Genomic DNA, 17,078 nt, shown 5'->3' on the forward strand with positions numbered 1-17,078 from the left:
ATGGGGCACTGACTGCATACACCTCTGATATCCTGCACATCACACATGGGGCACTGACTGCATACGCCTCTGATGTCCTGCACATCACACATGGGACAGTGCCTGCATACACCTCCAATGTCCTGCACATCACACATGGGGCACTGACTGCATACACCTCTGATGTCCTGCACATCACACATGGGGCACTGACTGCATACGCCTCTGATGTCCTGCACATCACACATGGGGCAGTGACTGCATACACCTCCAATGTCCTGCACATCACACATGGGGCACTGACTGCATACACCTCTGATGTCCTGCACATCACACATGGGACACTGACTGCATACACCTCTGATGTCCTGCACATCACACATGGGGCACTGACTGCATACACATCTGATGTCCTGCACATCACACATGGTGCACTGACTGCATACACATCTGATGTCCTGCACATCACACATGGGGCAGTGAATGCACACACCTCTGATGTCCTGCACATCACACATGGGACAGTGACTGCATACACCTCCAATGTCCTGCACATCACACATGGGGCACTGACTGCATACACCTCTGATGTCCTGCACATCACACATGGGGCACTGACTGCATACACCTCTGATGTCCTGCACATCACACATGGGGCACTGACTGCATACACCTCTGATGTCCTGCACATCACACATGGGACAGTGACTGCATACACCTCCAATGTCCTGCACATCACACATGGGGCACTGACTGCATACACCTCTGATGTCCTGCACATCACACATGGGGCACTGACTGCATACACCTCTGATGTCCTGCACATCACACATGGGACAGTGACTGCATACACCTCCAATGTCCTGCACATCACACATGGGGCACTGACTGCATACACCTCTGATGTCCTGCACATCACACATGGGGCACTGACTTCTGATGTCCTGCGCATCACACATGGGGCACTGACTGCATACACCTCTGATATCCTGCACATCACACATGGGGCACTGACTGCATACGCCTCTGATGTCCTGCACATCACACATGGGACAGTGCCTGCATACACCTCCAATGTCCTGCACATCACACATGGGGCACTGACTGCATACACCTCTGATGTCCTGCACATCACACATGGGGCACTGACTGCATACGCCTCTGATGTCCTGCACATCACACATGGGGCAGTGACTGCATACACCTCCAATGTCCTGCACATCACACATGGGGCACTGACTGCATACACCTCTGATGTCCTGCACATCACACATGGGACACTGACTGCATACACCTCTGATGTCCTGCGCATCACACATGGGGCACTGACTGCATACACCTCTAAAGTCCTGCACATCACACATGGGGCACTGACTGCATACACCTCTGATGTCCTGCACATCACACATGGGGCACTGACTGCATACACCTCTGATGTCCTGCACATCACACATGGGGCACTGACTGCATACACCTCTGATGTCCTGCACATCACACATGGGGCAGTTACTGGATACACCTCCAATGTCCTGCACATCACACATGGGGCACTGACTGCACACACTTCTGATGTCCTGCACATCACACATGGGGCACTGACTGCACACACCTCTGATGTCCTGCACATCACACATGGGCACTGACTGCATACACCTCTGATGTCCTGCACATCACACATGGGGCAGTGCCTGTATATACCTCTGATGTCCTGCACATCACACGAGGGGCAGTGACTGGATACACCTCCAATGTCCTGCACATCACACATGGGGCAGTGACTGGATACACCTCCAATGTCCTGCACATCACACATGGGGCACTGACTGCATACACCTCTGATGTCCTGCGCATCACACATGGGGCACTGACTGCATACACCTCTGATGTCCTGCACATCACACATGGGGCACTGACTGCATACGCCTCTGATGTCCTGCACATCACACATGGGGCACTGACTGCATACACCTCCAATGTCCTGCACATCACACATGGGGCACTGACTGCACACACCTCTGATGTCCTGCACATCACACATGGGGCACTGACTGCATACACCTCCAATGTCCTGCACATCACACATGGGGCACTGACTGCACACACCTCTGATGTCCTGCGCATCACACATGGGGCACTGACTGCATACGCCTCTGATGTCCTGCGCATCAAACATGGGGCACTGACTGCATACGCCTCTGATGTCCTGCGCATCAAACATGGGGCACTGACTGCATACGCCTCTGATGTCCTGCGCATCAAACATGGGGCACTGACTGCATACACCTCTGATGTCCTGCGCATCACACATGGGGCAGTGCCTGCATACACCTCTGATGTCCTGCACATCACACATGGGGCAGTAACTGCATACACCTCTGATGTCCTGCACATCACACATGGGGCACTGACTGCACACACCTCTGATGTCCTGCACATCACACATGGGGCACTGACTGCACACACCTCTGATGTCTTGCGCATTACACATGGGGCACTGACTGCATACACCTCTGATGTCCTGCACATCACACATGGGGCACTGACTGCATACACCTCTGATGTCCTGCACATCACACATGGGACAGTGCCTGCATACACCTCTGATGTCCTGCACATCACACATGGGGCACTGACTGCATACACCTCTGATGTCCTGCACATCACACATGGGGCACTGACTGCATACTCCTCTGATGTCCTGCACATCACACATGGGGCACTGACTGCATACTCCTCTGATGTCCTGCACATCACACATGGGGCACTGACTGCATACACCTCTGATGTCCTGCACATCACACATGGGGCAGTGACTGCATACATCACACATGGGGCACTGACTGCATACATCACATATTTGTCAGTGCCTGCATACACCCCTAATGTCCTGCACATCACACATGGGGCACTGACTGCATACATTACATATGGGGCAGTGCCTGCATACACCCCTAATGTCCTGCACATCACACATGGGGCACTGACTGCATACATCACATATTTGGCAGTGCCTGCATACACCCCTAATGTCCTGCACATCACATATGGGGCAGTGACTGCATACGCCTCTGATGTCCTGCACATCACACATGGGCTGCTTACTGCAATCATTGGTAATAGATAATAGAAGGGGCCAGCATATACTGTAGCACAGTGTCTTTCAGTAATAAAAGCAGGCCTGTGCCTTTAGTTACTGCAGGGTGGCTTTTCCAAAGCACGTCCGTTCTTCTGCCTGATGGATTTACAAGGTAAAAAGTATTAAATGTAAAGCCAGGCATCATGTCACAATGTCAGACTCCGCAGCCAGAACTGTTGTGATTGGCATTGAAAAGCCACCGCTGAGTAATGCCCCCCTCCCCCCTCGTGTTATTACTGCCCAGACACCGAGGTAAGACGTCTCTCTGCTGTTATGTCACTGGGCTCATATAGCACTTACTAAAACCATCTGGACCAGAAGAAGGACGCAATGCTGGACAGCAGATCTCTGGGCATCAGGAAAGATCCTTCTGTGTTTGCTTTTTCTGTAGTCACCTTTCTGGTCACTGCTGATGTGACGGGTTTGGCATGTGTGCCATCATCTAGGCATGCAAAGCACATAGATGTGTTAGTCTGGTTAGTCATTGTTACTGGGATTTGGCACATCTGCCGTGATGTAGGCATGTAAAGCACATAGATGGGTTAGTGTTGTTAGTCATTGTTTCTAGGATTTGCATATCTACAGTCATCTAGGCATGCAAAAAACATACAGTAGATGTTAGTCTTGTTAGTCAGTGGTATTGGGATATGGCACATCTGCCATCATCTAGACATGCAAAGCACATAGATGTTTTAGTCTTGTCTTTGTTGCCGGGATTTGCAAATTTTCCATTATAAAGGCATGCAAAAAACATATATGTGTTAGTCTTGTTAGTCATTGGTACTATTTTGGCATATCTGCCAGCATCTAGGCTTGCAATGCACATAGATGGGTTAGTCTTATTAGTATTTGTAACTGGGATTTGCATATTTGCTGTCATCTATGCATGCAAAACATATAGTTGTGTTAGTCTTCTTAGTCATTATTACTAGTATTTGGCATATCTGCCATCATCTAGGCATGGAAAGCACAAATATGGGTTAGTCTGATTAGTCATTATTACTAGGAATGGCATAATAATCTAGGCATGGGAAGCTCATATATGGGTTAGTCTTATTAGTCATTGTTACTGGGATTTGGCACATCTGCTGTCATCTAGGCATGGAAAGCCCATAGATGGGTTAGCCTTATTAGTCATTATTAGTAGGAATGGCATATCTGCCATCATCTAGGCATGGAAAGCACATAGACGTGTTAGTCGTATTAGTTATTGTTACTAGGGTTTGCATATATTCCATCATCTAGACATTTAAAGCACATAAATGTGTTAGTCATTGTTACAAGGACCCTCTCTAGTATATTTTATGTAGAGAGAGAGTTAGACATTGTTATTTTTACACAATAGGTTCCGACATAGACACTGAAATAATACACTTATGATGACGTTCCAACACTGTAACGCATGTCTGTTAGTCAGATGAAGGGTGAGGATTAGGCATGCAGTGGTCACAATCAGAACAATACCATCCCTTTCCTGCACAGCAGATGGCGTTGCCACCGTTGGTGATATAACAGACGATGTTTCCTCCAGAACAAAGCACCAGCTGAAGGACCTCTCTGGGTACCAAATGCCGTCTTACCCTGGGAACCAGATTTGCTGCTGTACTGATCGATCCATCGATCCCTTACCTGATTCGTTGCTTCCAATGGTTGTCTATGGCAGCTAAATTCTCTTCTATGTTGTTGGCTGATCCTGATTGGTGCAGATACAAGCTGTACATGCCCCTCTTATGTCCATGGCGTTTACAGAGCTGCTTGGTGATTGGCTTATTGGCTGTGCCGTATTGCTTTTCATGTCCTGCCATAGGGTATATATGTTTTGTGCGATATAGGGGAGACACCACAGGTCTGAGACACGGGTACGGACAGAACGCTTTATGTGACGGCACTATGTACGGCTTGTAGACATGTTTGCCAAAGTACGTCCGCTCTGGATATTTGGTGAAAAAACAAGATGAAATGTATATAAATATCCTGGATGTAGTTAGGTGGAAGAAGCATCTGCGAGTCTGTTATTAATTATATTGTGCAACAATCTACATTTTATTGTATTTCAATGTCCCAACTGTCACGCTTTTCGTGGGAACGTCCATTTTTTGGGGGGGAGGTTCCCACATCCTGCCCGGGGCTGGCAGTATCCCTGATGGTCTGGGGACATAGCCAGCAGCTCAGAGAGCCGCTACCCATGCCCCCACAGGAGTGAAAGTGGAGGCGTGGCATTGCTGCAATAGACCATACCGCTAGGCCATGCCCCCCACATTTTGGGTGTCCCTCTTAAAGCTGGGCAGATGTTGGGAGGTATGCGTGGGGGGCGGGATGTAGAGCTGCAGAGGAGGGGTTGCAGCACAGTTCACAATTCAAATAGGGGAGTCACACCCACTGCCACCAAATGCCATTCCAAACTGACACACTGGCAGTGGGTGTGGCTCCCCTGTTTAAATTTTGACCTGTGTTGCAGCCTTACCTCTGATGCCGCCAATGGATAAAGCTGCTCCTCACCTCTATGGGGATAAATCAAGAAAAGAGTTTTGCGCACTAGCAGTCACTAAATGCGATCTGAAGGAGCACTTCAAGTGTTGTTCCATTTTGGCACTAACAGCCACCGGCGCCGACATTACTGTAATGTTCCGTCACGATGGCTGGCTGGGAATGATTGTTTCCCATAATCTGTTACTTCCACATAAGCGTATGAATGACACGGGGCATGGAAATGGCTCTAGAACTTCGCTAAGTGGGGATTTCCCGAAGACTGGTGGAAGCACCTCGTTGGGGTAAATAGGGACAAATGAACCCCATAGTTTATAAGGTTACGGCACAGCAAATCGGCAATGTCTAGAAAGATTGACCGACCATTTTTAGGTGTCTAAGTAGACATGTCTGACCATTAGTGGTCGAACACGCGATTGCCGATCTAGACATCGTCGATCCGTTGACCGAATATGAGTTTATAAAAAATTAGTTTCTTTCTTTAAACTGGGGGCACTACTCTGCATTTTATTAAATATCATTGACTTATAGTAATTCCCATCATTTACCCCAATCTTCTATTCCTAGACTTCCGGCCAATGTTCCTCCACTGATCTGTCGCTCTTACCTGAGGCGTCTGATTTAAGATTCCATTTCAGAGCTTTGGACAAGACATTTGGCCTTTGATGTTTCTTTGGGGGGAACAATACGGAGTTTGGACTTTGTTTGTTTATGTGTTTCTCTTTCTGCACTTTTTGGATTGTCTTTGGGTCATTATTCAATGGCTGCTTCTGTGTTTCTGGTCGGCCTTTGTCATGATCCTTTTGACCTTTGTTTAGTGTGATGGACAGAGGAGATGGTGGCTGTGCTGATCCAAGGTTTAGAGCCGGAGTCACCACTTGGAGTGGGTCGTCTTTTGGTTCTGCTTGAAGATCTACTGAAAGACCTATTGGGCTCTTGGAGAGTAATGATGGAGGGCTAACTGTGGCAAATGAGATTTCCTCTCCCTGTGTTGAGACCGTTGAGTCGGTTTTGTGAGGGGAGGTATTATCCATCTTGTCCCGTGGTGAGCTCTTCTCTAAATGTTCTGTCTTGCCCTGAGCAGGGTCTGTCATCAGCTCTGACTGTGTTGTGTCTGGTAATAGCCCCATCTGCGTTGGCTTCACTGGCAACTTCAGTTCTGTTACATCTGGAATTAGCTCTGTTTGGGTTATCTTTGGCACCAACTCCGACTTTGTTGGCTCATACGCCAGCTTAGATTGCGTTGGCTCTGTCTGTGGCTGCATTGGCTCTGTCGGTGGCTTTGTTGGCTCCGTCTGTGGCTGTGTTGGCTCCGTCTGTGGCTGTGTTGGCTCCGTCTGTGGCTGTGTTGGCTCCGTCTGTGGCTGTGTTGGCTCTGTCTGTGGCTGTGTTGGCTCTGGTATCAGCTCGGACTGTGTTGACTCTGGTATCAGCTCAGACTGTGTTGACTCTGGTATCAACTGGGACTGTGTTGACTCCGGTATCAGCTCGGACTGTGTTGACTCCGGTATCAGCTCAGACTGTGTTGAGTCTGGTACCAGCTCAGACTGTGTTGAGTCTGGTAGCAGCTCGGACTGTGTTGACTCCGGTAGCAGCTCGGACTGTGTTGACTCTGTTACCACCTCTGGCTGTAGTGTGTCCTGGATAGTTGTGCCCGTTTCCTTCTGCGCTATGTCTTTATCTGATCACAAAGAGAAATTCTCCTGTTACATTTTGATTTGCCCGAATGTTTCTTTGGATATACAGATGTTCCCTACATCTGGCCTCAGCAGTGGCATAACTACTGTAAGGCAGGGATGCGGTCAATTTGCCGGCGGTCGGGATCCCGGCATTCAGAATCCCGACCGCCGAAATGCCGAAACTTTCTCCCTCCGTGGGTGTCCACGACACCCATAGAGGGAGAATAAAATAGCGTAGCGAGGCACCGGGCCCGCTGCGTGGCGAGCACAGCGAGCCCGCAAGGGGGGGGGGGGGGCGATCCACGTCCCCCCCATGTCGGGATTTCGCCGGTCGGGATTCCGACCGCCGGGATTCCGACGGCCGGCATTACGTATCGGATCCGTAAGGCAGCCCCAGCTGCCGCTTGGGGGAGCAAGTGGCAGCGGGGTCTGTGTGGGCACCGGCACCCGCTCAACGCACAGACATGCTGCTGCCTACCGCTGCCCACTGGCTGAGTATTGGAGGTGAGTCCACTGCAGCGCGGGTGCGGCCATGGCAGACATGAAAAATCCCCCCACTGATTCAATAGACTGTACACAGAGCCAGCTATTGGCTACTGTGTACAGGATGGGCGGACGGATGGGCGTGCTAGGGTGGCCTGGGATGCATCGTAGCCAAGAGAAGCAGCAGTGTCTGCTGGACTCTCTTTCTCTCACCTGCTTCAGCTTCTCCGTTATGCGTGTGATGTCATCATGTCACATGCTGGGGAGGAGCCGGGGGGGGCACTTTTTGGCAGGGGGAGGGGGGCAAAATTTATAATTACGCCACTGGGCCTCAGTGTGCCACCCAGCGCGAAATGCCGGGCATGAGTGAGCCGCCATGTCCCGTGCAATGTTTCCTAGCATTTAACCTACAGCATTTCATATACAGATGCAGCAGGGGTCACACAGAATATAGGCATGCTGCATATCATTTGAATCAGCAGAAGCTGCTTTTGCATTTTATTCATATCATTTTGCTAATAATATGCATTTCTTAGAAAAAAAAGGACTGTGTAACCTGCAGGGAGGCTAGATACAAGCAGACACATCTGTATTATTGCTAGAACATCATTCCAATTGGTACTGTGGGTGACATTTAATAGAGGTCGATTTGGGATTTTTGGCGATAAATAGGAAACAAATTGGCTTTTACGAATGTTTTCCACAAATCGTCCATTTAATAGGGTGCTCAACGGGCCGTATTTCGCATTTTTTGTGCGATAATTCACACTTTTTAAAGTGTGCAAAAAAAAATCACATTTATTTCGCATCCAGATGTTTTCGCACAGAAAAGTATACAAATCGTTTATTTAATAGAATGCGCAAACGGAAATCGCACTTTTGCGGTGTCTATAAATCGCACTTTTTTCAGACCAGGTTCTGATGGGCGAATTGGCCCAGAACTAACTTTGGTCAAGTGCACAAATGGTTAATTTGCTCACAGGTGTCCTCATTTTTACTCATAAACTCCCCTACAAATACCCCAACATCATTAAGGACACCTGTGAGGGTTTTAGACATGGATATTTTGCAGAGTGGTTTGGAGTTCGTGCTTCTCGTAGGTACGGTGCTTGGCTGTACCTGGACTCCCTCTCGGATCAACAGGTTGTGGGGATGTTTCGGCTGAACCGCATTAACCTGTTGGACTTACTGTATATGAGCAGGTGAGATATGATTTGGACCCTTACGGGTCTGGGCTGCAGAAATTAATGTGTGCCCTCTACTACTTGGCCACAGGCTCCACTCAGTCTGTGACCTCATGGTCCTTGGGGGTCTCACAAGCCACTTTCTCAAAGCATTTCAACCAAGTGTTACTTGCTTTAAAAAAGTTGTGGCGCACATACATCCGATTCCCATGTTCTGAGTCCGAGTGGCAGGACCTTAAGGTGGCTATGCTGGGAGCTATAGATTGCACACACATTGGGCTTCGGGCACCGCACGTGAGGGGACACGTGTATGTCAATAGGCGTGGCCGGCACTCCCTGAACGTGCAGGTGGTATGTGATTCTACCCTCAAAATACTAAGTGTAGTTGCAGGCTACCCAGGGAACTGACATGACGCCTATATTCTGAGGCACTCAGCCCTCTTAGACCGATTCCAGGAACAACAAATGCCAGAGGGCTGGCTACTTGGTAAGTACATTTTTAATTATTAAAATCTCTACCCTTTATTGGTCGTGTTAAAATGTGTAATGGAAAAACATAATAATTTATTTTACTCCTGTGGAGTGTCCATACAGTCTGTTAAATATACCCACAACTCCATAAAATCCTCATTACCTTTACAATGGCCATTAATTGTGGCTAAAATATGGTGATAGCTGTTGTTACAACCAGTCATTACCAACAGTAAGTGTTCCCTGGACTAATGTGCATGCTGTTTTACATCTAAAGTGCCACTGTAGTTTGATATGTGCTAAATGTAGGTGGAACCAGCCCCTCTACTTTTACAGTTTCACATGCATATTGCTATTGTCCCACTTACTCATATTAGCCTAATGCACATACCTTACCATATACTGCACTGACCGCATATTTTCTGTAAAGGTGACTCAGGATATGGGTGTCTTACGTGGCTCATGACACCTCTGCGATCCCCAGAAGGCCCTGCACAGCACCGCTATAACAAATCACATGTTGCCAATATTGTGGAACGCACCTTTGGGGTGCTGAAAAGTCGTTTCAGGTGTTTGGACAGGTCATCAGGAATACTGCTTTACCACCCAGCAAAAGTAGTGATGATCGTCCAGGCTTGCTGCATGTTACACAACATAGCCCTCTCCCAACCATCTTATGTGGAGGATTACAATGCAGCAGTCGTGCAGGAAGCAGAAACTACCACACCTATGGTAGTGAGGGGTACACAGAGGGGGAATCTGATGCGTTCATCAGGCGCGACTTCTCAGGTAATGACATGTGCACTTTATACTAACATGTGCCTTTGCTGTAAGTGTCCTAACATACAATATACCAAATAACACATATTTGCTACAATATTTATGGGAGTAGTCAGAGGCCTACAGGCGAAGCTGGTGAAGCTGATCTCTTCCTTGCTGAGTTCATGCTGATAAGTACATTATTCGGTACTTATGTAATATCTGGGCTCCCATTTCTCTTATGAGACCGTGTCCCCTCGCGGGGCTCGCTGCGCTCGCCACGCTTCGGGCACGGTGGCTCGCTGCGCTCGCCACACTATATAAAATCAACTCCATGCGTAGTTGGATAGTAGGGGTATGAAAAAATGGGGTGCATTTAACATGGGAGCCCAGATAATACATAAGTACCCATTATTCACATCTTCTATACCAGTGGTGTAAAAATCATGGGTCTCCAGGTGTTGTGGAAATACACTTCCCAGCATGCCCTGACACACTGTAAGCAATACATTCTATCAAATTAGTGCCAGAGCATTGTGGAATGTGTACTACCACAACAACTGGAGGGCCATGAGTATGACACAGCTATTGTTCACCTATTCCATTTACAAGTAATCCTCAAAAGAGCAATGTACACCCATACCTATACATTAACCAGGGACGTGCAGTCAGGGGAGGCAGATTAATGATTAATATAATAAAATAATACAAAGAAAATACTTATGACACATATTATGTGTCATAAGTATATGCTTCATATTATTATAATACTTTTTTCATTTTTAATAGTTTAGGAGGCACCAAGTGCAGTGCCTCCCACTCCCTATAGTATAGTATTAGAAACGGGGCGGGCAGTGGGAGGAGCCGAGCACCAGGATGCAAAAGCCCATTTAAAAAAGGTGCATATACGGCACCTATAGCAGTGCCTCAGTGACAGGGACGTGCTTTCTGCGTACATGAAAGTACGCCCCTGTCACTGAGGGCAGATGTGATTGGGGACAGTGGCGCCTCCACAGTGACAGGGGCGTGCTTTCATGTACGCAGAAAGCACATGCCTTACTGTCACTGAGGCTCTATCTATAAAGTGCCGTTTATATAGGCGGACGAGCCGTTGCATGGCTCGTCCGTGACCTGTAATGTAATTGGGGGGGGGGCGGCGGCACGGAGCGGAGCCAGGCCGACAGCTCCCGCTGTTATCTGGGCTCCGGCAACACACTGTGCTCCATTCGGTCTCTCACCCCGCACCCTCTCCTGTCCGGGGTCTCCTGTATCTCGCATGGCGGTCTGATGCTGTCTCACTGCTGCCAGTCTGTGCTGCTTAGGTAAGCAGTATCTGTGAAAAACGGTGCTGTGTGTGTGTGGCAATTGTGGAGGCTGTGTTTGTGTTAAGTGACACAGGGGTTTGTGTGTGTTTGTGTAAAGTAATAGAGGTGTGTGTAAAGTTATAGAAGTGTGCACTTTATCTGTGTGTTTTTAAATTAAAGAAGTATTTTGGCCAAATGTACTAGCCTGTGTTCAGTAGTTGTGCAGGATGCCGGCTGAACTCACAAGTTCTTTTAAAGAGGCAGACATTTACAAGGCAACCCCATCCCTTGTAAATGATTGTTCCGCATAGCCACTGAACACAGGCTAGTACATTTTTTTTTTTTTTTTTTTTTAAGTAGAAGAGGTATGACCAAGGGCAGACCAATGGGCAGACACCGTGACTTGGTGGAGCCAGTGACAACTGGGTCTGTAGTAAGTGCTGGGTCCGGGTTGCTTATGTGCTGTCAGACAGAAGCTGCTCTGCCGGTCTCTGCTGCTTATGCAGATGGCAGCTCCTACACCTGCCTGTCAGCGCAGAAGCAAACCAGACCCAGCTATCCCCACGGACCCCGTCGTCGCTGGCTCCACCAAACCAGTGCCTCACCAACCACTAACCTCATCGCACGTCACTGACATTAACATATACCATTAAACCATGTAAGTACTATTAACACTCGCATACAAGAAAACACAGAGACCTTGGTATGCGTCAATACATTTTTACTCATGTATATGATAAATCGGCTCCTTTACGTGGGCCACACATTTAGCATGGTTTTCAAACCAAAAATAACAAGTGATTAGTAACATCGATATAAATGTGTAAATAAATGGGTCATTTTTTGGATGCGTCAGCACGCGCACATCCTCCCTTGGCACCTGACCCCAGCCCACCCCTGGGCCTAACACTCCGACGGGGGGGTGAAGTGGGTGAGCCACTCACTGGTGTACTGGAGACACTACTTACAGTAGATGTGGCTGCCCCCAATAATTTAAGCTCCATATGGTTAATTTGACCCTGCATAGCAATTAACGCATTGGTCTGTGCAATACTGGCCTGATTATGCCCAATAAGAGTTTCAGTAAGGGTGGCAATATGACTATTGTGTTCCCGCAGGGCATTACTAATGTCTGCCAAACGGGTGTCCAGGGTAGCAGCCATCCGGACTTGTGTGCCCACAGAAACACGGACACTGGTGGTCAATTGTTTTACTTGCTGAAACAAGTTACTGATGTACCCTTGTATGTTTCCAATTTGTTGGCTTTGCATGGCCATAAACTCGATCTGCTTACTTTTAAAGTGATGCAAAGAGTTATCTATTTCTGCTGCGGTAGTTGGTGTGAGGGGGGAATGTGTAGGTGGGGGGAGGCTGGGAGTCACCACAGTTGTTCCCTTAGCAGTCTGTGATGTTGTGATGATTTCTTCTTCAGGTGTAAAGGACTCCACTGGCTGCAGAATGATTTCCATTTCGTCCGGATTCATTTCAGAAGATTCTGTGGGTTGCAGCCCTAGTTGTGATGTTCCTGTGGACACAGATACATTGGTAAGTAATGAAGCATACTAGTGCAGTATATGTGCAGTCAGATGTAACTAAGGAGTTTGGAGGGTTATATCACATGACAATGGGTATTATGTACTTACACATGTACCCCGTGACTTATTGTAAAATTGACATTGCTACAAAGTGTGATAGCTGGGTCTGAATACATTCATTTCCGTTGGTATGTAGCAGCAGGAGATGAATGTTATGTAGGATATTGTGTATGTGACATGGGTGTGTGTGTACTGTATGTGTAATGGTGTCACATTCATTTCTGTTGGTATGTAGCAGCAGGAGATGAATGTAATGTAAGATATTGTGTATATGACATGGGTGTGTGTACTGTATGTGTTATGGTGTCCTTTTTTATGTATTACCTGCAGCCTCTGGATCGCCGCCAATTGGTCTGTTGTGCTGTGGTGCGGTAGCACTTCGGGATGGATAATCTGCAAAATAAATGATGTTAAAAATAACTACAAATACTCACATGGGTGATGGGCAATATTTATTTTCTACCTTCTATTACAATCGTTTTTTTTACACTATAAATGTATTAAATATTTATTTTGCCTGTAAACTGGCTGCAAATCTGCTGTACGTAGGCGTTTAAGCTATACCAACATGACACCTATGTTTGGGCCCACAGGAATGTTAACCTGTAACAAACGCTGCTAAACTTTAGTCCAAAACCAGCCGTTGTGGAACTACATGGCCCAGCATCGTCACCGAATTCTAACTCTGAGCATGCAATTAATGTAGAATGACCTTGCTGGGATATGTAGTTCCACAGCAGCACTACTGTTATGCTAACATTACAAGAGAGCATTACAGTTATAAAACATTGCAATGTATGATGTAGAAGAAATGTGGGCACAATTACCTGTTCTGGGTGGCGTTGGTGGCCTATATGTATCGGCCACATGGAGGCCAGGAAGCACCTCTGGTGGGATGATCCTCTTTAACTTTCTCTCAAGGAGGTGTAGGAGACTCGTTTGGGGCTTCCTCCTCGTGTCCGGGTAGCCTGCTTCAGCTCAGTGGCCATTTTGGCCTTCAGCTGCCTTTTTATGTCGTTGAAACGTTTCTTGACATGACACGTTTATGGTTGCTGACTGCGTTGACCGCCTGTGTTATGGCATTTCACATGGCCCTCTTGCGCTGTGCAGTGGTTGCTATGTTTGCCAAGCAGCCTGTCATATACAGGGATAATTGCCCTGACTAGTGTGGCATTTTCTTTATAAGAAAAACGCACCTTCTGGCCACTTTGGGTGCGGCCACTTTCTACCTCCTCCAGCTCCTCTGTGGCCATGTCCCCCTCCTCCTCCAGGCCAGTCTCAGCCTCCTCCTCCTCCTCACCTCCATCTTCATCCACCTCAGGCCAGTCGAGGTCAGAGATGTGGCCCTCCTGCAGCTCCTCCTGGGACTGTGTAGTGAAGAGGTCCTGTGTTAGGGTATGGGATGGGGATGCAAGAGGATCCTCCACCTCCTCCTGCTGGGCCTGCTCCTCCAGGGTCCGGGCTGGGCCTGGCATTGCTGTGGCCATGCGGCCTGCCACACTGCTGCCTCTCCCTCTGAATGTGCTGGGTGTCAGCTTTCCTCTGCGGCCTCTCCCCCTCCTCCTCCAGGCCAGTCTCAGCCTCCTCCTCCTCCTCACCTCCCTCTTCATCCACCTCAGGCCAGTCGAGGTCAGAGATGTGGCCCTCCTGCAGCTCCTCCTGGGACTGTGTAGTGAAGAGGTCCTGTGTTAGGGTATGGGATGGGGATGCAAGAGGATCCTCCACCTCCTCCTGCTGGGCCTGCTCCTCCAGGGTCCGGGGCCTGGGCCTGGCCTTGCTGTGGCCATGCTGCCTGCCACACTGCTGCCTCTCCCTCTGAATGTGCTGGGTGTCAGCTTTCCTCTGCGGCCTCTCCCCCTCCTCCTCCAGGCCAGTCTCAGCCTCCTCCTCCTCCTCACCTCCCTCTTCATCCACCTCAGGCCAGTCGAGGTCAGAGATGTGGCCCTCCTGCAGCTCCTCCTGGGACTGTGTAGTGAAGAGGTCCTGTGTTAGGGTATGGGATGGGGATGCAAGAGGATCCTCCACCTCCTCCTGCTGGGCCTGCTCCTCCAGGGTCCGGGGCCTGGGCCTGGCCTTGCTGTGGCCATGCTGCCTGCCACACTGCTGCCTCTCCCTCTGAATGTGCTGGGTGTCAGCTTTCCTCTGCGGCCTCTCCCCCTCCTCCTCCAGGCCAGTCTCAGCCTCCTCCTCCTCCTCACCTCCCTCTTTATCCACCTCAGGCCAGTCGAGGTCAGAGATGTGGCCCTCCTGCAGCTCCTCCTGGGACTGTGTAGTGAAGAGGTCCTGTGTTAGGGTATGGGATGGGGATGCAAGAGGATCCTCCACCTCCTCCTGCTGGGCCTGCTCCTCCAGGGTCCGGGGCCTGGGCCTGGCCTTGCTGTGGCCATGCTGCCTGCCACACTGCTGCCTCTCTCTCTGAATGTGCTGGGTGTCAGCATTCCTCTGCTCTCCCCCTGGCTCCTCTTGCGCTGCTGCTGCCTGTCTGTGGGCCACTGCTCCCTCTGCCACCACCACTTGCTGCCACTCTTCCTCTGCCGAGCATACCTCCTCTCTATCTCCATCTCCTTACTCCCTATCAAAGATTAAAATGGCGCCAGTGCCCCTTTATATAGGGGCTGTGATGCATAATGGAGGGGACTTAGGTGGGCCAATTGGTTACGGGGTTATTTGTCATGCAGAGGCAGTTTTGTAATTCGCACTCCGGTTGGCCCTAAACTAGCACATGACCGGCGGGACAAATCGCACTTTTATGTGTCATAATATCGCACCACATTGCATCTATTCGCACTTTATCGCACTTTTTAGCCGCTTATTCGCATCCCATTAAATATGCGAATTACACGGGAAAAATGCGAAAGAAAAAAATTCGATGTGCGGCGATGTGGTGCGATTTCAAAACTCGCATTCTATTAAATGTCACCCTGTATGTATTACTGGCATTATAATGAGCAGGCACTAGGCTTCCAGGGACCTCAAAGGAAAATGAATTTAGTTAAAGTGTAATATTGTGGTTTCTTTTTAAGTTCTCGAACGTCGACACCAGATAGTTACAATAACACCAGATAGTTACAGCATTACACACGCTGGGACATGCCGGCTCTCCTGTCTCTGACTAAAGTATAGGAGGATTGATTTGGGGGATCGAGCTCTGCGTCTAATTAAATGAGAAGCTAGGTGGATCTTGCAGTTACATAGAGTGATCCCTATAGGACTTAACGAGGTGGCGGGCTTGAAGTATTTGATCTCGTATAGTAAATATATCTGACCTTATGTATTTCTCTTGGCTATAATCTAGGCTAGATCGTTGTGCTCAGTTATATATATACAGTAATAGATGTGCATCATAATTCAGCCCTCATTCTCATTGCATTTTGCTTTATGGTTTGTATTTATTTGTTACTATTTTTATTATGTGCATATTATCACTTATGTTGTTTATTAGGTATTGGGGGAAATTTACTAAGGTAAAATCGTATATAAAAATTCGTATTCGTACAGCAAAATACGATTTTTTTATGTGTATTCGTATTTTCAGGATTTACTATCCTGAAAATACGGTGATGAGTATTTGTATTCATGGTGTATACATTACATATTTTTGAAAATGAATACGACATCGATAGACTACGCCTATTTTTAACAAGAAAACAACGTACTTTAGTCATTTACTAACAATTCGTATTTGTAAAAAATACGAATACGAATCGTAAACGCATACGAATTGTAAAAAAATACGCCAAAAAAATACACCTTGATTTGGAAGTGTATTTCACATATTAGAATTTTACACATGAGGAAAAAAAATCAGAAAATAACCCCCCGCTGATCAAAATCACAAATGTGTGACTTATAAAAGGTCACTAAGCGCACGTACACACTTTTAAAATTATTAATTTATTTTTACATTTTATTCACACTGCAGCCTGCACGGATCTGACTGATCCATGCAGGCTAAAACCAATACCAATTTCTATTTTAAAATATGAATTCGTATCATAAAA

The 17,078-nt window shown here is 47.9% G+C and overlaps 2 protein-coding genes across 3 annotated transcripts in view; one reads left to right on the forward strand and one right to left on the reverse strand.

Annotated features, from left to right (window-relative positions):
• Nucleotides 1-6,150: 6,150 nt before the first annotated feature.
• LOC146066978 (uncharacterized) overlaps nucleotides 6,151-17,078 on the reverse strand; it is an 82,981-nt gene continuing 72,053 nt past the window's right edge. Inside the window, exon 5 of the mRNA XM_083179153.1 lies at nucleotides 6,151-7,283. Coding sequence (XP_083035279.1) covers nucleotides 6,166-7,283 — 1,118 coding nt within the window. The 3' untranslated portion in view covers nucleotides 6,151-6,165. The remainder of the gene's footprint in view (nucleotides 7,284-17,078) is intronic.
• Nucleotides 8,072-17,078, forward strand: part of LOC146067135 (pepsin A-like) — a 231,818-nt gene continuing 222,811 nt past the window's right edge. The window contains exons 1-2 of one of the 2 annotated variants that reach the window (XM_083179162.1): nucleotides 8,072-10,208; nucleotides 12,915-13,027. In XM_083179162.1, coding sequence (XP_083035288.1) covers nucleotides 13,002-13,027 — 26 coding nt within the window. In that variant the 5' untranslated portion in view covers nucleotides 8,072-10,208; nucleotides 12,915-13,001. Of the gene's footprint in view, nucleotides 10,209-12,674; nucleotides 13,028-17,078 lie in introns of those variants that run through there. The other variant, XM_083179171.1, reaches the window with a different exon arrangement.

This window comes from Crinia signifera, chromosome 1, assembly GCF_055691185.1.
Source record: "Crinia signifera chromosome 1, ASM5569118v1, whole genome shotgun sequence".
Classification (NCBI taxonomy): Eukaryota; Metazoa; Chordata; class Amphibia; order Anura; family Myobatrachidae; genus Crinia; species Crinia signifera.